This window comes from Syngnathus floridae, chromosome 5 (genome assembly GCF_059516105.1).
Source record: "Syngnathus floridae isolate MCC-2025c chromosome 5, RoL_Sflo_1.0, whole genome shotgun sequence".
NCBI classification, from domain to species: Eukaryota; Metazoa; Chordata; class Actinopteri; order Syngnathiformes; family Syngnathidae; genus Syngnathus; species Syngnathus floridae.
Window position 1 is genome coordinate 12,631,818 of NC_142417.1, and position 25,366 is coordinate 12,657,183.

A 25,366-nucleotide genomic window follows, 5' to 3' on the forward strand; every position below is an offset into this window, starting at 1 on the left:
TTTCACATCCCTGCAGTTATTCATACCACATTTGTTTTTTTGCATTTAGATTGTCCACTTATCTCTGAAATTTCAGTAACAAATGACAAATGTTTAACAAATATTTTGTTCAAATGTATTTCAATTAGCCCATCCAACACAACCACCTGAGAATATTTTAAAGATTTTAAATAATGTTGCCATCCTTATATCAAACTTTGATAAAAACACAATTTTGAGATCAGTGTCGAACATTTCAAAACATTTATCTGTTTTGAAAACCATCATTAACACATGTGAACAACATACAAGGTTATAGATCTGTTGTATTAATTGTAACAAAAAAAGAGCAACACAGATACAAAGCTTTAAAAATAAAAAAACACTTAGCATTCTGACTGTGCAGTCCGGTGTATTATGTGTCTCACATGTCTGCTGCTTCCTCCCGCATTTGATAAACATGCATGTTAGGTGAGGTTAATTTGCGTGCGCGTGTGTGTGCATGTGTTGAATTCTTAACACCATTTTTCTCACCCCTTACTTGTCTTGCTTCCTTACAACAGACATATGGCAGGGTTGATAGAGCGACCCACGGTCCGCAGGGAATGCTCCTTTGCTGCAGTTCGTCTGTTCTAAATGGCATCCCAAGGGACTTTAGGCTCTCATGGGGTCATTGCTGGCTGAGAATCAGACGGGGAAGGTGGTTCCATTTTATAGGTTGACTGCGTTGTTATAGGAATAGTCACCAGCCGACCCAGTCAGACTTTCAAAGTGCATGATTTGACCAGCCTAATCCACCACCTCCTCTGTTGTGAACCTCACTTGTACTCACTTTACTGTTGTCGCATTTGGGTGTTGTTGCCTGATTGCAATTTACTACAATCTCTCATGTCTCATATTTGTGAATCATCTTACAAATGTATTGTTGCTCTGGGTTCACAAAGGAAGAGCGTTGGAGAAGCATTTTAGGCATTGTATAATATGTGTATCATTTTTTACGTGGACATTTATTATAAGGCGAGCTCTATGAATAATGCATGGTTAAAAGGCGTAATGGATGCACTGGGACTCGTCAAAATAAAAGCAAAAATCCATTTGCTCTCCCTGTAGTAAATCCACTAGCTTGTCCTTGGGCTAATTTCCAACTTGGGACTTGTGGGGGGAGTGAGTGCACGCCTTGATAGCGATTTCAAGCGATGGAGGTGTTAGTGGTGCTGTAAAGTGAAAAGGGGAGGGAGGGGGAAAGTGAAATGAGACATGGATGAGGAACAAAGCCAGGGATACCGCCTTCTCTTGATGCCTCCCCTTCTTCATCTCACTCTCTTTCTCTCTCCTTCCCACACTCCCGTCTGTCTCTCGCCATAACTCCTTCCCCCTGCCTCTGAGCAGCTGCCACTTCTGAGCCTGAAGAAAATGAAGGCAGATGAATCAATTTGGCCTGTGGCCCTAAAGTGCACTTGTCTGCACCCTGGCCCAGGCGGGAGGGGTGTGTGTGGGGGGGGATAATGAGCCAATAGATTGGGCCCGGCATCAAGGTGCCTCAGCCAGCCGCACCACTGGGACCCTTCGCACACACAAATCTGATGCCTCCCTGAGTAGTGGTAGCCGGCTGTCACTGGGTTAATGGGGGTGAGGGTCCATTGCGCAGGACACTTTTCAGAACAAATTAGAGGAAGTATCCATATCTGTTCTTCTTAGCCCATCCCCCTATCCGTACTTGAATCTACAGCACCTTTGCGTTCAAACACCTGACGAGAGCATGCTAGAGTTGATCATGTGGGTGGGGAGAAAGCCCAAGATTAAAGGTAATGAAGACTGACACCGACACAAGGGTGAAGCACAACCTCCCTTACAACTGCTGACAAGTGATGGCTGACAAGGGAGAGACGAGAGAGTAAGAGGAGATGGAACTGGTAGGAAAAGCCCGGTTGGGGTAACAACTTCTTTCATCCCAGGGGAGGCAGATTCTGGAAGACTGTGTAGTTTTCAAGTGTCCCGTTAAACCTCCTGCAAGGTGAATGAGGTTGTATAAGAAAAGGGGTGGGACAACAAAGCACCCCCCGGCAGCCTTGAGCCTACTTGTAAGGCTTCAGAGTGATTTGCACTGCCAAGACACAGTGAAAGGGAACGGAACGTTTTCCAAGCCTAACGTGAAGTGACGTGGACCTCCAGTGCCTCTGTCATTGCCTTGACAAGACCTTTGTAATCAGGGGGGAATTGTGACTTCACCCAGGGTTAAAGTATAAATGAGCAGACAAAGTCAGCACCACTCAACTTGGGGGTGTGGTGGGGGATTAAGATGCTGGAGGGTCCTTTGAAGATAATTAAAGCGCACAGAGCAGCAGCCTCCAGAGAAAGACTGGAGGCATGTTCAATACCGAGACTAATGGTACTAATTTCTTGTACATTATTCATGTAAAACACAGGTTCTCACTTAGCTAGGTGTGTGTGTGTGTGTGTGTGTGTGTGTGTGTGTGTGTGTGTGTGTGTGTGTGTGTGTGTGTGTGTGTGTGTGCGTGTGTGCGTGCGTGCGTGTGTGTGTGCATGCGTGTGTGCGTGCATGCGGAATCTACACGCCAAATACATAAACTAATTATCTTGGCATCAACACATCCTGTAAATGTACCTAAATCAAGATTAAAAAGCCCAACACTCTTGGGCAAACAGGGTTTGATTTAGAAACACTGCACTACTTATACAACACATATTGGGTATCTACAGATAAATGCTTTTTCAACCCTAACCCCTAATTTCATTGAAGCTGGGACATTGCGTATTGAACAGCACCAACAGTGTAATCACAAATGCACTAGACTCTAGGAAACGGTATACCAACAATCAGGTTTACTCTTATAACCTGACAGCTATGCCAAACAGCAAGGTTTTAGGAACAAAATGGATCATTGGCTTTTAAGCATTGTCTTAAGTCTCAAGGAGAGGCCCTTGCCTTTGACTATAGCAATATCACCATTGCAACAAATCCCCTTCCCCTGTGAGCTCTTTTTTTTACATGAATGATTTCAGTAAAGCGTATACCAACATACCACAGTAATCCATTTGGGATGTTACAGGGCATATTAAATACCTCACGAAACAGGGAATTTGTCCAAGACTTAATCACAGGCAGCCGGAGGTGCCAATCCTTTGTCAGAACTGGTGAATTTCTGTAACAATCAATTGCCCTCCTGTGTTCCGTTGAGCAATTGCTCAGGGAATGGTCCATGCAGTCTGCATGATTAACTTTGATGGCTAATTAGATGCTTTGCTCTGATCAATAGTCAGGTTGTTGCTACTAGCCAAAGCAAAGATGGAAAATCTTTTTGCACCTTTTGGAAATTGCCAGCAGCACTGATGTTGGGTCAGCAAGATAATCCACTGCTCTATGTAATGCTGTTGTGACTTTGTCACTCTGGGCTCTATTTTTTGTGACTAGTTCAAATCTAGTGCCTCACGTGGCCTGAATCACAGAGGAAGATCCGTGTTTGTAATTTTACAAATGTGCAGAAGGCAACATATTTAGAAAAAAGTGGTTCGCGCTGTTGGTGGTGTGACTTTATATGCTGCCAATCAAAGCATGAAGACATCTCTGCGAAGAAAAGACCGCAGTGATCTGTGTGTGATCGGTGACGAGACAACGCAAGTAGGGGTTATCGTTATCATTGCGGTTGAGTGACAAACAAGAGAGAGAGTGACCCGTATAACAAGCAGGTTGTTAACCAATGAAAGAGTACGGGAACTCTTAAGATATTTGCCAATGTCAAAAGTGTTGGTGTTTAAAGAGGGTTTTGTATGCCTTTTCCAGAGTGCGTCAATGAGAGTCGCAATTAATGTGTAGCATTCATTTGGTACTGATGGACAGCACTAATTTTCGCATTAGCTGGCACTAAATTGGCCCAGCGCATAATAATATTTGTGCATATTTATTATCTCTAAAAAATGTATAGCGTATTGATAATCACTTCCAAGTTTTCCCCAGTCAACAATTATGCTTTTCAGACTTTTTTTTTTCTCCAATTGTCATTCTCATCTCTTAAATATAGAGGTGTAGTCACATCAGAGTGACAGCTACAATTGCTTTCAGCACAAGCAGACATGGCCAGTGTGTTGTGGGTGTTAAACATGACACTCTGATCCCGGGCGCCGGTGTTATGCCTCTTTTACACCTCTCATGCTATGTCAGAAGCTGGGAAACCCCTCATCCTCGATGAGTCCCGTGTACAAAGGACAAAGAGGTGGGAAAATCCTGGCATAGAAGGTCTGCAAGATGCTAGTCTTGCCTCTGATTTGCTTTTTCTCTGCCTTTCACATTTCAAACCCATCATGTCATTCCTGACCTCAAAGCACTCTTCACGCCCTATGGCCAATCGCCATGCTTGCCCAGCAGCAGTAATGTAATTAAAAGGGAATCACATCTACTTGGCATGTGAGCTTGTGGGCACAAGGGTAGATAAACACTCTCTCTCAGCTGCTTTCCCCACCTGCCAGGTGGCAGCGTTCAGGACCTGTCAGATTAGCTGATGACCCTTTTAATTCTATCCCAGCCGGGGGCCATAATTGATATTTACTGGGAAAGGTTAATTGTAGCAGTGATCTGCTTAAATTACAGTGGAGATCAGGAGACCAAGGCCAGTCGGAGAGCATGTCACCAAGGGAGGTGCTCCATGTAAATAGCTAGTTGAATCAAATACACCCCGCAGCCATTGCCACTTTAACTCCAAGGTGGCAATGTAGCACGGGACACTGTGATTGGCTGTTTCTGTAGTGGCCCAGACACTTATGTGCTTAGCTTGCCAACCTTCCATCTGGTTGGAAATTTGGATTCATGCCAGCTGTGGGTCTAAATGGTCTGTAATAAAACAAGCCATCCACAATAGTATTTGGGTTACCATCATACGGGTGGCTAAACACTGCTATTTCCATTTGTCCTCAAAAGTTAGAAAAGTAGATTTTAAACCAGACGTTTTTGCCATAGTATAAGCATAGGTGGGATTTGACTCACACAGCACTTGCAAAATTACTGGTTGCCTTTCATTAGAGAAAGAATATCCACAGTGGTCACTGAAATAACTGATGTTACTAGAATACAGTGTTCCTTCGATTATCACAAGGGTTAAGTTGCAAAACATGCCCACAATAAGTGAAGTCCACGATGTAGAGGTTGATTTTATAATAATAAGAAGAAGAAGAAAAAGAAGAAGAAAAATAATTTTCAATTTTATTTTATACCTGGGGGGTTACGCCTCTATTACGACATTACAATCCCCCTCCTACCTCCAAACTGTTTCCCTTCCTTTTAAGTACTTGTTACACTTAATAAATTTAACTCATAAAATGCTAAATGAAGAATAAATGACGAGCTGCAGGCTGTGAGAGGAGTATACTCTGCCCCCAGGCAGCGGACGAGTACGACGGAGCGTGGGCTTACGACTGTTAAGGTTTTTTAACTTACGAGCCCCCTCCCACCTTCAAACGGTTTCTCTCCCATCGACTACATTTACATGCAGTCAATATGCAGTCTCTAACTTCAAATGCAGCATTAAAACAAAAGCATTCTGAAAGGAAGTGTGTAATGTCAAAAGGTTTGGTCGCCACAGGTCATTATTGCTCCAATAGGATCCTAGAAGTAAGTACAGTACACAGAAAAAAAACATACTGGGAAAAAACATGGAGGACTACACCATTTCAATAAGTTTGTGTTGTTTTAATGATAACCCATAAATAGACATTAGATCCCATTGCATTGTTGCCCACTGTATACTGTGGTTCATTGTCGGGAGGAAAGACATTTTAATTAAATTGTTGTTTTCCCTTGTGTCCTCCAGATCAAACCAATATTGCTCTGTCCAGTCAAATTTTGTAAGGATGAAACAGTGCCAGACTTCAGCCTACCTCAAAGGAGCAGCACCAAGGAGCAGCTGAATGAGGTGAGACACTTCCAAGGCCTTTCTGTTGTTTTTCTCATTTTCCAGAGGGAAACAATAGTCATTTTATAGGAATAGGCCCAAGGAAGCAAACAAAGCAAACCAATGGTGAACTAAGACAACAGATTCTCTAGTGTCCTATGTTTTATTTTCAACTTTTATCTCCTAAAATATATATTTGGGAAATCACAATTTAACTGGATGATCACAAAAAGTTATTAAGCTTGTCACACAGCATCTGGTTCGACTAGCATTATTTCAACCATGGCACAGTTAAATATATTGTAGACATGACCTAACAGGGTTTGTGTGGCCTGACCTTGGCATGGAATGAGTTAAAGAAACTGTTCCAATTATCACTGTGACAGAATTCATATGCCAGCTCATTTAGAGGATGAGTAGGTGGCAAAGGAAAATTGAGGCCATGCACTGGTTCAACGTCAGGCTTGAAATAATGCAATTTAGGTACTGGGAAAGTAATGAGAATTTATGCAAAATCCAGAGCAGCGTTTTAAATGAATGTAGAAATATGCATCCCAACAAATGCCAGTCAAGAAGCACCCCAGTACCCCCAAACTAAACTCAATCAGAGTGTTCATTTATCTGTCAAAAGCAGGAAGCGAGAAAGCAAATTCAGGCTTCCTTCTCCACCGCTGGTGAATTGATGGAAGGAAAAAAGGTTTAATGAACTTGTTAAATACACTGTTTTAAGCTATTCAGTGTTCCAATTGAAAATCCAGCCCTATTAAAATCCCTAATCTGTCACTTCCTCGTAGTCATTGTTTCTACGCCTTGCAACGTCTGTCTCGAGACTGACTCTCCCGCTCTCTTCTCTCTCTCTCTCTCTCTCTCTCTCTCTCTCTCTCTCTCTCTCTCTCTCTCTCTCTCTCTCTCTCTCTCTCTCTCGCTCTCTTTTGTTTGGTATAAAAGGATGTCTCTTAATGAAAAACTCAGAAGGAAGAGCAGAGCTTGTCAGATAAAAACACGACGTTGGTTGACAGCTCTGACAGGGATCTATGACAAGCTCTGAGAAGGAGGGGCGAGAATGAGTGACGGTAGAAGCAACGATGGTGGGGGCAGTGAAGGAGGGGAAGACTGGAAATTGCACGCTGCAGTTGGTGACACCGTTAGATGTGGAATATCTCTCTAATACGCTGCCAAATAGATGGCGCACAGACGCCGGTGTTGTCACCATGCCATCCACATCTATCCATGTCCAACCATCTGGCTCTCTTGGTATTTCTCATGTCTGTCCCTCCATGTCGAAGCTGGAGATTGTATTCCATTCAGCCAAGGTCATGAATCACAAACCTTGCGTCTTTCCTTAATTTTTTTCAGCCACCTAAAATCACTGGTACTGAACCAAGAAATTTGTTACACAAATTTGTATAACACATGCTCAATCAGATCAAAGTCTCAGCAGCTTTAAGAGCTTCTAGCGAATAACGCCACGTCGACGACAACTGAAATGGATTTCGCTTGTCACGTCGCCAAAAAAAAAAAAAAAAAAACTAGACAAATGTGACGTGAATGTTGTCGCCTGTCTGCGTTTAAAAACAGTCATGCATCAATTTGGGAGCTGAGAAATGCCAGGGATGCTGTTTGTTCATCGCCACGGTTGGCTCTTTATCTGTTTATTTTGACGAGGTAATTGTGCTTGCGGTAGAGTGCGGTGCCCCAGCACTAAGCCACATATGGATTAGGGAAATATGGGGGGTTGGGAGGTTATTATGCTGAGGGCTATGCTGCTGTTATGGTCTCAACAAACTCGTCTTTCCAAATACACCCATCCACCTGACTTAAATAATTTCCACCGATGACATCACTTTCCTAGTTATTTCACTGGCACCTATGATGGCTCCACCGTTAAAATTCTCTGTAACAATAGGAACAATAATATAGGATAGGAAAATGTTAACACCACCCACTCTTCTCTCCACTGTTTTATTCTTTATGCATTCTGTTTTTGTTTTACTCTTGGTGGAGGAGGGTGCATGGAAATGTGGAGAGGATTAGGGGGCGGATTTAGCAACATTTCTCTTCTCCCGAGCTCTTAGTTAACCCTTCCATGGCGCCAGCATCCGCCCTGTCTCTCTTTCTATCAACGGACATCGATGGATTCTCTCTCTCTCTCACACGCACACACACACACACACGTCCCGTCACCCTCCCCCAAATTCTCACTCTCTGGGGCGGGTTCTTAAATCCTTTTGAAGTCCTAAGCACTGCAGAAATCCATTGAGAGCCATGTATAATGGCTTTTAAGAGAGAGTGTTTAGCTATATGCCGACCCTATGGCTTATGAACCGCTGGCATTTTAATGGATCCCCCTGCTCCCACCCCTCTTTTTCTCCCTTCCCCAGTACTAAATCCAATGGATTGTCCCTCATTATCATTTAAATAAGGCTCTCTTTTTACCCAGGATGCGCCATGTTGAATGAAGTCTACATAGTTCAGCTAATTCCAAATGGCCTTGGCCCCCCATCACCGAAGGCTTATGTCCTAAACACACATGTACGTATATGCAGGCTTACTTGCACAGATGTACACAGCCTGTTTAAACTTGGCATATGAACACAGACACACCACAGATCTAATTTTCGCCAGAAAATGCTTCTGTTTTTGTGCACATAATCTACCTCGTCATCCCTTCCTCTTCTCCCCCTTCCCGGTTTGATAGTGAAGGGATCAGAGAGTTTGAGATGGACATGGAATAGCCTTTTGAATCCCGCAGAGCCTGCTTTCCGGTTCACGGCGGGACTTCTCCCTAATCATCACCACAGGAGCTGTCCTGGAAATCAGGGGCGCACACAGGCGTTGATGAGTGCTGAAGGCTAGAACAGGTGTGGAAGAATGGATGAGGGGCACCAGGAAAGGAAACAGTCCTGGTGAAGGTATGGGGGAGGTTGTTTGGATTGAAAGTAGACCCATGGATAAAATTGCTCGAGCAGAAAAGTTCCCTCCAGAGGCCAGGGGGACAAATTGCCTATCTAGACAGAAGAATAAAAGCAGGGAAAAGTGGAAGTAGAGGGAGGGATTCTAAGATTGCCGCTCCTGCTGGGTAAAGGCGGACTGTGCAAGAGAACAGAACAATATCCAGGCTTTTCGGTATACATGCTATTCTTGCTTGGCATTTAGAGGCCTGCATAGCAAATCGCAGGATGGGGCTTAATGTATCCTTGCAATGTTTAGCTCTGATGATAGTTATTACTATATATTTCCTACTTCTTTGTTCCCCTTCTTGTTGGGTGTGTGTGGGGAGAGCCTTCCAATGAATGTTCAACTAAAGTAAAAATGCCTTTGGAACACGAATCTTCGGCTATTATTGTGTTTTATTTAGGTTTGCCTTGTGGAATATCTTTCTTTGTCATTGCTGATGGCATAGTAATGCTAAGGGAAGATACAACATTGTTCTCCCAAATACTTGTTAAAATTCAATATTTGCCTCTGTGATGTGACCTGTTTTCTTCCCAAAAATCTGATGTCCACTGGATTACCCCCCTCCAAAAAAATCTATTGACAATGACGTTATCAAATAAATTTTGGTTCCCCCACCCCCCTTGGTGAATTTATTTAATCCTGATACCAGCCAAGCTTTGATTTTTTTTTCCCCAGCATTCCCTTCCACAGAAATTATATACTGTAAATACACTCGTGTAAACATTTCCTTGAACTTAATCGTAATTGTCTTTTAAACAATTTAACATCATATGATAGAGCCTCAACCTGCATGATGCGACAGATGCACGTTTGTCTTTTCCCATGTACAGTTGTACACACAGTAGGCAAGGGGACCTCAGCAAAATTTTTGTGGCTTGGAAATTTTTACTTTACTTCTGGTCACCGTGCGTTGGTAATGGTCAGCACGGTCGACTCTGTTTGCCTTCCGCCTCACTGCTTTAATGTCATACAGAAAACAATGTGAAAATGACTCAAACTCATGTCTATTCTATTTTTGAAATTCCCTTGAAAAGTGGTCACCAGAGGGGTAAAAAATTTCCCAAAATACAGTGGTGGCAAATGTGGCTCTGCTTTTATTAACAAGCACATCTTTGTTCACAGCCATGTTGTTAGTGTAAGCAGTGAACAAAAAGAATTGAAAGAAAATTAATACAATGGGAAAACGAACCCTGATACAATCATCCATCCATCTATCCATTTTCCGTATCGCTTGTCCCCAAGGGGGTCATGGGCATGCTGGGATCGGGCAGTTGGGCGGGACAGCCTGAGCCGGTCGCTAGCACACAGAGACAAACAATCATTCACACTCACACCGACGAGCAATTTGGAGTGCTCAATCAGCCTACCATGCATGTTTTTGGAATGTGGGAGGAAACCAGAGTACGCAGAGCAAACCCACACAGGCACGGGAAGAACGAGGCCGGAATCGAACCCGCAACCTCTGAACTGTGGGGCGGACGTGCTTAACAAATGCTACTCTGTGCCGCCCTGGTCAATTACCTAATTATACTACAGGGTTTGAATTATTTTACCGCCCTGGTCAGTTGCCTAATTATACTACAGGGTTTGAATTATTTTCCTTTTTCGTTCCTGCATGGTAACACATATACAAATCCAAACAATTTTGTATTGCTAATTTAAATAAATATTTAAAGTTTCACTCATTTCGCCTGCAAATCATACCAACATCTATGAGCTGAATATAACTCATAGTTTAGCGCCATTGTGGAGGCCAGAACTTAGGGTAGCAGTCTGCTGCCGTGGCATACATGGCGGGCTGGGTAAAAGGTTAACGTGAATATTGATATTAAAGCGGCACTGCTTCATCATGTCTGTGTCAGGGAGTGAAATGCTCCTTAAAGGTCATTCTTGTTCTCTTCTCTCTCCCTACAGAGTTCCACTCACTCGCTGTCAGGCCGCGACTACTCGGTAAGTGACATTTTCATGCTTCATAGCTTTATGGCGGAATTACAATCTTCAACGACCCGCTTTATGGCCCCAGCGCTCCACATTTTAATTATATTAAATAGTGTAATGGAGAAATCATGATATTAGAAACATTAATTTTGTCTGACTGATTATATCGTAGCAAGGTGTCCTGCAATACCTTGGCAAAAAGAGTGTGGATTCATTAGCATCTCTCTTGGCTCCTTCCACGTTTTAATTTTGCATTCAGTTTATTTTTAGTTTGAATTCATAATTCCCTTGCATATAGCACAACGTGAAACTAGTGTGCAGAGATTGAGGTTAGTTATGTTTTTCATCAAGAAAAAAAAAACAGCCACTAAACCTTCAGCTAATTCTTTCACAGGAGTCACACTAACAATTTGTTAGCAGGCTATTTTTATCCCGTTGAAACATCAGTTGTGTCGCCCCTTTGAGTTTTGGGACCGCACATTTGTGCTCTCATTTCGGTGATGTGTGTTGTCTCCTGGTAACAGAGACAGCAGTCGTCCTTTCTGTCCTTTGCGTAAAAATTAGCTCATAAGAGGAATATTCTTTAAAGCGTGCTACTTTTAGCTGATGAGTGACATATGGCGATTCATTTTGCAAACTGAAAGCAGCCGTCCAAACAAACAAAACAACTACAATGGTTGACATGGTTTGTCATTGTTAATCGGCCTCAAAGGACTTCTATTAAAGCCCCTAACAAAATGTAACTTCAAAAGACATTGATCTCCATGCATTTTTTGAAATGTTGTTTTAATAGAGCATGTCACATTTCCCCGGCGGTTCACAGATGAAAACAACTATGTCCTTCCAAAAAAACACGTGGAGGCCTTTGGCTCAAGCTGTCAGTTTGAGTCGGCATAGAGTGAGGCTTTCTCTTCATTTGATAGGAGGAGGGGGGTCGGATATGGATGTGGCGAAGGCTCGGTGGGTGGTGATTTGAAGGCGGCATTGTGCAAGCAAAAGATAGACCGGTAAGGAGGGCAGGAAGTCTCATGTTGTCTGTCTCCACTTTTTGGCTTTCCGACATTGCTATCTGCAGTGTTTGTAGCCTCCAGGCATCTCCTGGGTACTGAGCTCTGACTCTCAATCTGCTCAGCTGCCGAGCCCACTTGATTTCTGCCGGCATCTTATCTGTAAGTGCTTCGGGCCTTACAGAATGATGGTTTCAAAAAGGGGGGGCAGAGGTTGTGGGGTCGGGGTGCTCCAGGGAGATTCCAGGCAAGGCTGAGTGGGTATGAGAGGAGGAGAAGGTCTTGGAGAAGGCCAGCGGCTGGACTGAATGTTATGACTGGAGGAAAATGGAGAGAGAGAGGCTATGCATGTGGGTGGAGGGCTATGTTTGAGATGGAAGGGTAGTGTAGGAAGGTCAGCCCAGCTAGTACAGTTGGGGGAGAGGCAACCATTGCGACAGAAAAGACGGTTGAACGCTGCCGCCTTTTGGCGTTTACTGCTCTGACTTTCTACAAATTTTCAAGCTTGTTGTTTGGCAAGTTTTTAAATAGTTAACTACCAGTGAAAAATGGGGTATTATAATGTTTATGCTGTAATAATAATAATAATAACAACAACCATAATAGTAATACTACTACTAATATAATAATAATAATAATAATAATAATAATAATAATAATAATAATAATAATAATAATAATAATAATAATAATAATGCATCAGATTTATATAGCAGTCTTGTGGACACTCAAATATGCTTTACAATGGATACATTATTCATGCGCTCACACATTCACACTCTGGTGGCGGTAAATTACGTAAATTCCCTGGGGCAGGCCGACAGAGGCATGACTGCCAGTGTTCGCCTCGACCCCTCCGACCACCACCAAACAGAAATCTACCATTATTAGTGGCACTATAGCCAACGTGTGCGAAGTTTTCTTACCCAAAGATACAGTGACCCATGATTCGGACAGAGCAGGGATTTGAACAGATGACCCTCCGGTTACTAAACGACCCGCTCTGCAGCCTGAGCCAAGACCTCCACTCATGTTTTAATATTTTCTCAGGCTCCTTGCCAAGTTCAAAGCTTCCTTGAAAAAAATCTATTTAAATTGATTAAAATCAAGGATTGCAAACAACCAAAGTACAAGCACGAAACCCAATACCAATGACGTTGGGAAGTTGTGTGTAATGTAAGTAAAAGGGAAGGTTTTGCAAATATTTCCAACAACCTATATTCAATTGAATACACTACAACGACAAGGTATTTAATGCTTAAACTAATGGACATTGTTGTCTTTATTAACTTATATACCAGATGTTTACTCATTTTTATTTTGTTGTGCATCTAACTGACAGCTAATCAAGCTCCCAAGTGCTATTGACTCGTTTATCTGCTCGTTGATATGAAGCACCAGTGGCCAAACCCAAACTGCGGCATGTTTTTTTTTCTAGACCTGGATTTGACATTTCTTAAGAAGGACAGGAGACACCTTTTTTTTTTTTTTTTTTAAATGGCATCGTATAATTAATCATGGAAAGCGTGGGACTCGATTAAATGGTATTGTGTTGATATTATACATTGATATTCTGGCTGTTTATTGGTAACAACTGTTTGTGAAGCTGATGCATTTTAAAAGTAGAAAGAGCTCTTAATTACATACTTGTGTTGTAATGTCGAAATGGTCGCGACGGCTATTTGTACCCACTCAAAATACATTCACACACAAGCAACAGCACAAATCTCAGTCAAATTGTTGATTTCATCCCTCCAATATGTCTGCAATATTGCAAGCAATAAAATCCGGTGATTGATCATAAAAGAAAGAAAGTAATGACTCTGAGTCAGAGTTTGATCATGTAATTTGGTCCACACTTTCTGAGAATCATCCATTTATATTGAATACACATGCTTGTATAATTTAATGCCTAGCAGATTGCACGCAACAATCAGTGCTTCTTTCCCCCAAACAAGTTGTGGAGCAAGTTGTGAGAAAGACCTAGATACAGAATTAAGGTGCACATACTTGTATAATTTAATGCCTAGCAGATTGCATGCAACAATCAGTGCTTCTTTCCTCCAAACAAGTTGTGGAGCAAGTTGTGAGAAAAACCTGGGCACAGAATTGAGCTCATACATGTTGCCGAGTCATCCTTATCCTGAGCCTTCATCTCTGTCTCAGGTTTGATTGCTAATAGCGGGTCTGTTAAGTCTAGCAGCGATATGTCACAGTGGGACTGACCTCCTATCGTGCACCGTGTGAAGGGCTGGATATGGAATTGTTTATCAGGGCGACTCTATCCTGTCTGCTTTGTGCAGGCTTCATTACAGTGTCTGCCATTTTGGGGAGACAATATATGTGCCTTGTTTCCTGCGCTGCTACGTGCTTGTTGTTTCAGTGCGGATGGGTCTGGACTCAAGCGATTTATCACTCTCTCAGGGGCTTTTTGATAAAGAACCCAGCACCCTCCTCTGTGTCTGCGAGATAGGAGTTACAAGAAGCAGGGAAATTGTCAGAAAATCTCACTCCAACGATCTGCCCATTCTGTCACTGCCGCTGGGCTGGATATATACTACAGAGGAGGAAACAGTTAAGCTCGGCGAAAAAACAACAACACACCCCCGTTTCCTTTCGGATTCATTGAGTTAGTTTCCCACCTCCTTTCTTTTTACCTCCCAAGGCCAAACTATGGTTTATGTTTTCATGCACAATGAAAGCATCAATCTTTGTCTATGCAATATAATCTCACTTCAATGTTTTTGCAAGCTTTATCTTTTGCAGACATGGATTTAAACCTCAGCTATGCAGTTTAGTTGAGTAAAGCTTACCCGCAGCTTCACTTCCACTGCTTGGGGTGTCATAATCACATTTAATGCTCAATGAGTCCAACAGTTTTGGAGGTGTGTATGTGTGTGTCTGTGCCTTTTTTTAAACAGATTTGTCGAAGTTGAAATTCACTTTGCTGTTTCAGGGATGATGTATTTTACAAATTATGCTGTAAATCAAATTTGGCTGTTATTAGCCAGTATTCAATTCATATTCACTGGATTAGCTGTTAAACCCAGTAAGCGATAGATGGAAGAAAGGCTTCAAGGAACTGTCTTGCTGTATGGGAACTTTCTTAAACATTCTCTCTCGCTCTCTTTTTTTCTGTCCATAAATGCCTGTCTCTGTCACTGATTCCTTGTCAGTGAGAGAGGCGTGCAGGTGTCTCCACCATACCGGTTCTTCACATGGTGAAAATTAGTGCAGGGAACCAAGAGCCCAGCAGGAATGGGTCGGGGCCCTGACATCGTGCTGCTCTTGGGGTTGGGCACCGCCTGTCAGTGGCCTCTCTATCAGGGCTGTCTGCCATGAAAACCTATTTGTTTATCCCTGTGTGTGGTCCGGCTCCGGATTCTGGGCCCCGCTGCTCTCTACACATCACAAACCTGGGCTGTTGCCGTTAGCAACAGATAAAAATTGCTGTTAACCGCAACAGGGCCCACAACACATCAATCAGTGGGTCTGCAGATAAAGGCTTTGGGCTTCTGGGGCCCTGGCTGAATGGCTTGGCTGAAAATCCTTTTCCAGTGGCTGAGCACACACAGCTCTCTGGTAGTGGCGCTCTGCAGACATTCAGAGGTGTGGAGACAAGTGCGATTTTAAGTTATGCTGCTTGGGTTTTGACTTAATGGAGATGCATTAGAAAGGCAGAAATGCAAAGGGCACTGGGACAGGTCATTTAAATAAAATGTGACATTTTGAATTTGTGTTGAGTCGGCCTCTGGAAAATACCTCAAGTTGCTCAAAATGAACTCTTAATGCCTTTGCCAATTGGTGTTTCTCTTAAGGCTGCTCATGAGTTGGTACATTCAGTTCTACATGACCTCTTTGTTAGCACTGATATGAGATCAACAAAATGAAAATGATTAGCAGCCATTCTTCCAAAGGAACTATTGACATTCGTGCAAAAAATATATTTTTTTGATAAAGGTGCCTTTGGTATTTCATTTTCTAATCCAGTTTTATTACTTATGAAGTAAATGTATGGTGGTGGCTTTGGACCTTGTTAATGGAAAAGAACAATACTAATCTTTCATTCTATTAAATCCAGTTAATGTATTTCAGCATATACCCATGTTGAAGTTCATCCAAATGAAACACAGGCTCTCATGGGTGAAAGCATTAGTTCTACCCCCTAAGCTAGTCCTTGAATATCATCATTCTCAGTTTGTCCTGGATGCACTGTCCCCTAGCTCACATTTGGCCCACTTATCCCCAACCTCCCGAAAAAAACATAATGTTGTAGGCCAACAATGCTCTAAGGATTGGTTTTGTTTAGGCTTTCTGCCCATTAAGTTTCACTGACACTGTAGACAAATAAAGTGGTAATTCCACTTTATCATATGTTACATATACCACAATCAAGCAGCAATTACATGCTTCTTCCATTTGTAAGCGGTCCCAATGCCGATGCGGATGTTTTAATGAGGGCTGTAATGAACGCTCAGGGTGTTTGGCAAGTCTCCGAGATTGCGGAGGCTTTTATGGCTCCCCATTATACGTACAATTTGCATCAGCAAATTACAATGCTCCATATCATTATCCTGCACCAAGGTTTGAACATAAATTAGAGCTCCAATTACAAACATCTATCTGGGAAAGGGGCAGGCTACCATAGCAGCCCACCAGAGATAAGTTGAAGGGAGAGAAAGTCTCCTGCGGATTGCGAATACTGCGGATTGCGAATAACCGTTCCATAGAGGTGGGATTGTCTCATGTAGTGCACTGATGGGAACTTGGGGCTTACAAAAGGAAAATACTCTTTTGAGGAAAAAGAACATCTGTTTGTTCTGTTTTGTCTGTCCTAGAACACACACACACACACACACACTAGAAAACCGTCTACCAGAAAAACATACTATTACTGTGCTTCAAGGTACTCTAATTTCCCTCATGGTGCAAAATATTAAACCCCATCTTATGTTTTAAAGTACAGGATTGTACCTTTCGGGATAAAATGGCTTTTCATTGGCTTTCATTCAACCACATCAAAGCAATGGAAAGTGTGACAATTTTGGAACGAAGGATCTATTTATGATCCAAGGATACAAGTTCATCTTTGAAACGCAGTGGAAAAAATGAAGGCGAGCACATTTTAAGTGACCTAAGATCCTTCACGCAAAATGTATGAGCTTAATGAAATGATATGTTAGGAGTGCCATGCTAGCAAAGGAGCAGCTTTCGTTTACCACCAGCTATTTGCCCAATGCGATGGAAGATTCCAGTGGCGGATTGTAAGGGGAGACTTCTTGTGGCATTGATGCCGGGAAAAGCAGCGTTGTAAACCCCTATTGATGATGCAAAGGATTTTATAGATTGCTATTGGTCAGCTGATAAAGGCTTGTTCAATTTAAGATGCAGTCTGTGTAAAAATAGAGTAATATGTACCTACAGCACATATTTTGAAATATGTCATCAAGTCAAATATATAGTAATTAATGGCTGATAAGAAAATAGTACAGATAGCAAAGCAGCATACAAAACTGTCAAGACCCCGTTGCAGTTATTTCTGCTATGAAACTTTTCACAACAGTCACGAGTTAAAACAACATTAGTCTCAAACAAATTCCAGTCCTCGGAGGCCGCATTCCTGCATGTATTCAAAGTTTCTCTCGTTAATCACACCCAATTCAAATGATCAGTTCATCCCCACATTCTGCAGGAGCCTGATAATGATCCTGATGAATTGAATCAGGCGTGTTTATCGAGCGAAACTTCGAAAACATGTAGGAATAGGGCCCCCCGAGGACTGGAGTTTGACACCCTCTAACTCCTGTAGTATTGTTACCTTTCCTGGAATCTGCACAAACAAATTGTACTAAGTAGGTCATGTTCTGGCACTTGTCTTCTAATCACTCACAGAAAGAACATCATTTCCCTTCACCGGAGCCCTGAGCTTTGCTCCTGGGATTTCAGTGAACAACACATACTTATTTGATTTTTTTTTGTCTTGTATATCCTTTTGCTTTTATTTCTCTCAATATATTCCGCTTCTTCCCTTGCCAAGTTTGGATCTGACTATACAAAAGTAATATTTCAGTGTCTCAAAAGGCAACACACACAGCCCGCATCCCCTCTGGTGCAAGTGTCTGACAGGAGCAGCAGGTAAGCTATAAGATTACAGGAGAAGCAGGAGCAATTATACCTCCAGATGATGCCGGTGTGTTTTATAAAGAGAGTAACTGTTAATGACAGTATTTTGGTTCTTCCCGAGTCGGGTACACGGCGGAAAAAGGCCTACTATTTTTGTCATCATGTAGCTTTTTGTTACATGGTTGTGCGTGAGGTTTTGTTTTTGATGCAAGACGTTAGAACAGCTACTGTGATTGTATCTTTTCGGTAAACCAAGACACTAATTACCACAGCCATATATTTTGCATGTAATCTCTCCATTGAATAAAAGTGGTCCATCAGTATTCATTCTATGATAATTCTTAAAGGGTGATTAATCCAAAGACCAACCTGTAGTTCATATTTTTTTTACCAGCCCATTATATGTTCAACAAATCACATTTAATATGGTTCATGTCAAGCCTGCATTCTACTTAACACGTTTGACATTGGGTAGAGCCCACTTAAAAAGCAGGACAAGACCAAAGGAAGAAGAATAGCAGATTAAGTCACTGTGAACCTGAAATGTACTACATGAGTACATAAAATGCGGTGGGGGGGAGGTATGACTGTTTGATATGCATTGCCATTATTTTTGTACATAAAAAGCAGCCACGGATCATGAGTCTCGTATCCCAAAACCTCTTTCAAGTGATCGATCCTGTATTTTTAAACAATCCCATCCAGTTTTGAGAACAACACAGCAGACATGCATAAGATTAATGTGAGCTCGAGAAAATGTTAATCTTAGCTTGCGCAGCGGGCCAGTAAAATTTCATTTACTAGTAGTGACCAGCTGAATGTTTTCAATGTATGAGAGCGAACCAGCCCTTTTGTCTTCAGTGCTCCACCATCCGCAGTTTACGTGGTGTAAACTGCCACTGTGCCCTCAGTATGTGGTTGGCCTTGGCCCTCATCACACCGGGGCACATGGGAGATTAACTGGGCCGGTTTACTCGCTCAGCAGGTTCCCCGACTCCCTTGCACTCATCCTAACCCAATCTGCCAGCTAGCCTCCTGCTCCACCGAGCCATGGCAGCAGGGCACCACAGGCCCGGGCCGCCTTCATTACGCCTGCCAGATGGGCTGAGAATTAGATTTGAACTCCCACCATGGGAGGGGGGTGAGGTGAGAAATTGAAGAGGGAGGAGAGGAGGGCATTGGTAGGTCTGAGGAAACTTGGATGGATTAGAAAGTAATGTTTTTAATTTTGCTTTGTTTTCATTTATGTTGCAAGTTATTCCACATTAATGCAACACCCCTGAGATCTGGCAGCATTAAAAGCCTGTCATTGAATAATCAACACTAACTACAAGCAAATGCTTGGGAGAAATGAAATTAGCGAGCGCAGCAATTTGGCACCGTGATTATCGTCTCCTTGGAGGCACTTCCTGATGATTTAAGAATGCTAACATTTAAGCAAGTCAGATCTGATTACTCCTCAAGGTTAAATCGAGCTGTGTCGGAGGCAAAGCTTGATTAGGAATGTCTGTGTCTCCCTTCATCCCCCTCTCTTCATGCCCGTGTTTCTCATTTTTTTTCAACAGCTCTCTGCAGACAGAAAAAGAGCTCAGGGATGAAATCTGTTAGATCCTGATGGCATTTTTTGCCAGCTCTTAATTAGATAAGCGATACTTGCTTTCCGAGGTGTAATTTCTCCTCCACTAAGTACCATGCCCATAATTGATATGAACTGTGCTTTACTAACTACCTCAGTCAGACTCAAACGTGTGTACATATACCACACTTATATACTTTTGAATCTACCAAAAAGTGCGTATTACATTCCATTCGGAATGAGAGAAAGGATTGGAAACACAAACAAGGATCATGTGCAAATGAAAATGATCCAATGCTTGTCACACATTTTCTCTCACTCATTTTCCCTCAGGGTTTGTCCAAGGTCGCAAAGTTGGCAAAATACTCGCCAGACGTTCACCAACAGTTTTGGTGAGCTCTAGGTTGGAGAAGTGATTGGTGATGAGAATGATGATGAGTAGGAGCAGAGTGGAGGATGCAGAAGCATTTTGTTGTGCCACATGTGCAAAACCCTTCTTTGAATGGTACTGCACACGGCAAAGTTGAGGGACAGACGTGTTCTTCTTTTATATCTACATACCCAATACCCCATAAATAAAAACACTTTTCACAACAGCGATAAACTGTATTTAAAGTAAGACAGGAGCAACAAATCGACTTTGGGGAATAGGTCTATTAGTTTTTCCAAGCTGTTTTCTCATGCAGGGGTGGGAGGAAATCATTGCAAGTCAAATGTAATCATCCTGCCGTTGGGTTATACACTGTCTGGAATAATAATATTAGCTTGGCTGTATATCAGGCTAGCAATTTGAATTTCTGCGGTACACGTAAAGAGGCTGATGCTAATCACAACCAATCACTGATGTTATCTGACTTGCTTTTCCTTGTTTATAACTGTTTTTTTGGGGGGAGTGCATCTTGAAATTTGCCAGAATGAATTCATTAGCTGTCGTGCTTCATGTAGTCAACAAGGGTGTCTGAAATGTGGCATTCTAATTTCTCCAATTTACAGGCTCTTGTCACAGTGTAATATCTTCTCTGTATTATGTACTTACAGGGTTAAACATTTTAACCAGACTTTTTGACATGAAGTATACATGCTTAAGTGCGATTAGAAGAGATTAAGGTTTGCCTCTGAGAGGACCCTGTGACAATTTTGAAATGGATTGAGAGCAACTTTTCTTTTCCTAATCCCACGCCAAGTGTTCATGCTCACTTTTGTTAAATTATTTACATTCAAGTTTTGGCATCAATTACAGAGTTGGTGACCCCAAGGTTAGTTAGACTTCAGAGGCCTTGAAGTGTTGAAAATGAGATACACGTTTTTATTGGAACGTGTTCAATGATGTGTTTTGATAGTGCCATTCAATAAACTACATTCAGTAAAGCTTTGCATTGAGTTTAGAGACACTGACGTGTGAATGCAGCAATCACTTATTTTATTTTTCAGAGTAGACAAGATTCAGAAGGCATCCCCAACCGACAACATGAATCCAAACCCTCAGTCAAGCCATTTTGTGATCATGTATCCTATTTCCATATCATCTACCTATCATGTAAATAGGCTGTAGGCATCGAGTGTTCTCCTTGGTGATGTGATTCAAAGATAGATTCATTTGTGAGTAATGATAAAAGATGGGCTTGAACAGGGCTACTTATTTGACAATGATTAAAGTGCTACTGTGATAGATGGTGAAGAAGACCACCTCCCATTCTTCTTCTATACCTTAACCATTGATTCCTGTTCTGATTCCGCTGTATTCATTTTGCCCGTCCCAGCTCAAAGTCTTACCTCAGTTAAAAAGGGAGCAATCAAACAGAAATAAAATTCCTCGCTCACCCAAAACAGAAATCTGTGTTCCTTTGAAATCACACATCTGTTCCCACAACTCATAGTCACAAAGCCAACCCCCTCTGTCTCCCACTGGCCATGAGGTAATGTGAATTATTCATGCCAGCAGCACCATGGTGTGCTTCATCATGTTAAAGTGCCCATGATAGCACTGATGTTGCCACTGATGCCCTCACACTGCCGCGCTCTGCTAATGCATTAGGAACCGAGAGATAAAGGAGATGCACGGACACTGAAGACAGGAAATTATGACTACACGTTAGTGTTTTAGTGCATTTAGTATTAGATTATACTATTGTTTTTATCTATCTCTATTTTTTAATCTATGTGAGTGTTCCTTCTCTAGGTTGAGTAAAGGCCAGTAATAAAGTATGAAAAGTAATGTGCTGTGGTAAAGAATCTCAAAAATCGCATTTAAGAATTTCAAAAATTAAGTTTGCATGACTTGCTTATTTACTCACAATAATCTCCAACAGAGAGAGAATAATGATTTTTGTTTTGCACATTGCACACAGAGAGAGAGAGAGAGAGAGAGAGAGACAGAGAGAGACAGAACGAGAGAGAAAGAGAGAGAGAGAGAGCACCTCTCAGTAGGATTTAGGGATTACTTTGTTTTAGTGTGCGTTCATCCTGGGAGGTCTAATGTTGTGTCCTATTCATCAGATGCCTAGAATTCAAAAAGCCCAATTGAGCCCAAATGTCAAGAGGCCATGATTACAATGGTAAAAGTAGTTGCAAGAAGAATAAACTTTCACACTATAGTGGCCATATTATAGTTTCACTGGGAAAGACCGTCATTCGGCTCCATTTTCTGTCCTCCGGATGTACGTTATCGGGTCTGACTTATTTATAGGCCAGCAAAGTCTCCCAGCTTCCCTGTACTTGCGCCCAATCCATCGTTCCAAACAGACCCTCTCAGAAAACATTAGCTGGCTGCTGCAAATCTTAAAACAAGCCAACGAAGTCCTGCTGTACCCCAAAACAAGATGAAAAAGATCCACAAAAGTCTTTTGTGCTGTCATTCAGTGTAGTGTCAACCCCTGAGATTCACTTTGTGAATCTTGTCTAACTTGTTTAGAAACCACACATTTCCCTGGAAAAGAGCTGAGCGAGATGAGCGCAACTGATTGTGTGGTTCCCATGATTTAGCCTTCGACTGACAGAGGAGGCCAGATAAGATCTCACCTTATTGAAAAACAGAGAGTGAGACAAAAAAGTATTGGCTTCATAATGACTCTCAGGTTTGCCTTGATTTCAGTTTGGCTGGCAGCAAATAATCCACTCTGCAAAAGTGGGCCAACAAAGTTATGTGTGGCTTGATTGTCTGATGACAAATTTGAGATGAATAAGGTTGAGTTTAATGCATGCAACACGATATTCTTATTTTGTAATGACCCGTCTTTGTTTTACATAATCACACTTTATTTAGTTGCATGGTGGTAGATAAGAACATGCTCCCCCATGAACTGGTGGATGAGCCAGGCACCACGTAGGCAGACTGTTTGGCCTGGAAATAGCAAGTGTCTGGCTCCTGGGAGCTTGTATTCTTTTACCCAAGAGATGCTATCAAAGTGGACAAGCCGTTGTTGTTTGCAGACAAGGAAAGAGAGGAAGGAAGATGGTAGATGGCATCATCCTGTTTGTTCTTTTTCTGACTTAGTTGTGCCTTGTTTGTTTGTTTTTCAATGATTCAATGTGAGGGATACATTTTATCTCAAAAACAATTTGAAACTCATGAGAATGTTACACAAAAAAAATAAAGATGAAATTATTCTCAAGAAAATGTGGGTAATTTGTTATAGACTGTTCATCATAATGTAAAAAGAAGTCATGTGATTGTGAGGAAACAGTCTGAACATTTCACAATTATCATGCCCAAAACAAAACAATATTGTCACAACATTAAACATGAACAAAAAAGTCATCAATACACACACTGCAACAAATCAGCAGCCATATCTATTTTTTTATATAAGAACAGTGATTAGACTAGTGGGGGCAAACACAACAAATTATTGTGAAGACTTCCTCTTTAACCGTTGAAATATCATCCATTTGTCAAAACTATATCAACCACGTCATTTGAAATATTCACAGAGCAAGCTGCTGCGGGTGTGACCATGTTGATTGACAACCTGGATGCTTTGAATCCCTTTTGGGCCTAAGTGCTGCATGTAGCTCGGAAATCTTCACATTTTCCAATCAAGATAATTGGGATTTTTGTTAAGCCTGTCAACCATCAGGAAATTGACACACCATGAATGGCTGTCCCCAACTCCCCCTTTTCTCCACCCATTAAAGATGCTTGTTAGCTGACCTGCCACAGGTTCTCACGGCTGTGACGGCTCAACAGCAATCTATTACACTGACTAGGAGCCCAAACATCTCATAACTGGCAGCAAATATTGGTTTTGCTGATAAATTCTCTAAAAAAAAAAAAAAGAAAGTGCCACATTAATGAGGAAAATACACCAGCAGGCATGTTGGCAAGATGTGGGTGGCTGTCCTATGGGAGAGGAATCTCTGGGATGTATAAATAGTTACAGCATCACCCAACAGGGGTCCTACCACCCCCTTCACAATCTATCCTGCATCTACAGTGCCTCGCAGCTGGCTCGATACGTAGATGACGGCAAGACAGTTACGCTTAGTACCATCTCCACAGCCCCACTCTACAAGAAAGCCTTAAGGGTAATGTTAGATCTTTTCATAAGTTACAAAGATGTAATTAGACAAATTAGCTTAGCAGACACCAAGGGTTGTGTCTTTAATGGCTGTGTGTTGCCAAATTTATAATTAGCAAGCAGACACTGCTTTAAACTCCCATATTGCACCTGAGGCCTTGCATCCATAACCTGACAGCCCGGTAATGAAGGCTTGTATATCCCACAGGCTCCGCATGTCTCTTGCCAGCCGGGTTTGTTGTTGTGATTCATGCTGGGCTGCTGTGAAGACATATTGTTTTGCCCAAGTATCCTTTCTTCCCATTTTTTCAGGCAGTCCTTTCAGCATAGTGATAGTCAGTTTTTGGTTTTTTTTGCCCTGAGAGGCAAAGGTTTTCATTTTGGTCATTCACCTTAATGGCTCAATTCATCAGGGCGATGGCCCATCTATCCGGGTCTATGGTTGTCGGTAACACCTTGGGAGATGACGAACCCTTCCGACATTGTCAGCTCCACTTTTAATGACTTGACGATAGTTATTTTCACCTAACACTTATTAACAGGTAGGATGAAATCCCATTTATATCGTCCGAGATCCTCTCTACTTCCATTAAAGATTAAATGCATGCTTTTTCATTTTGGTAAGAAGTTGGATCCAAATAATGCGTCAACATAGTTTTCCTGCTATCTTTAGTCTACTTTCAATTTAAAGCTTGGATGATAAATGCTAAATGAACTGTGTGTCATGTCTTTTTTCTCCATTCCAATTTTTGATTTGCATGAATAGTGCAACCTCTCACCTCAATATTCAGGTTTGTGAGAATTTTGATTAAATCTGTTTTTTGGTGGACTCCCATGTACAAGTATCTTCAAATCTACTTGAAGAATGTCATATTCTTTGTTACATATATCTTCTGAGTGTTTATTAGAAATACCTGCACAGATCCCCTAATGTTACAACAATGTTCATCCTACATACAGTATGCAGCAAAATGTGCTTGTTTTTTTCCATTTCATTTTCATTTTCATTTTCCATTTATTTTCTGACAACGTTAAGCATTTGGACTTGTTTGTTCATATTAAATCACATTCATCTGGGTTCTCAATGTGCATATTATAGTCAATGGAAAGAGAAAACCTCACAATTGGTCTTTTTAGTTTAGGTGTGTAGGTACAGTTCTAATGCCAGATGTGGTTAGCCACTGTGCTGCTTGGCCACAATGCAAGAAGACGACAATGACGAAATATTTAGAACACTTTTTCTTTGTTTTTACATACTGAGTACGAGAGAAGTACTTAGATTTGACTGCTCGCTAATCCCAAGTCCAGATATGTGCTACAACAGTAAGGAATTTTGCACCAATATAGACTTGGCCGGCATCCACT

The 25,366-nt window shown here is 41.8% G+C and overlaps 1 protein-coding gene across 9 annotated transcripts in view; it reads left to right on the top strand.

Annotated features, from left to right (window-relative positions):
- fbrsl1 (fibrosin-like 1) overlaps positions 1-25,366 on the top strand; it is a 222,553-nt gene that overhangs the window by 73,573 nt on the left and 123,614 nt on the right. For all 9 annotated transcript variants that reach the window (XM_088375374.1, XM_088375380.1, XM_088375372.1 and 6 more), the window contains exons 3-4: positions 5,802-5,903; positions 10,755-10,790. In XM_088375374.1, the coding sequence (XP_088231500.1) occupies positions 5,802-5,903; positions 10,755-10,790 (138 nt within the window). The remainder of the gene's footprint in view (positions 1-5,801; positions 5,904-10,754; positions 10,791-25,366) is intronic.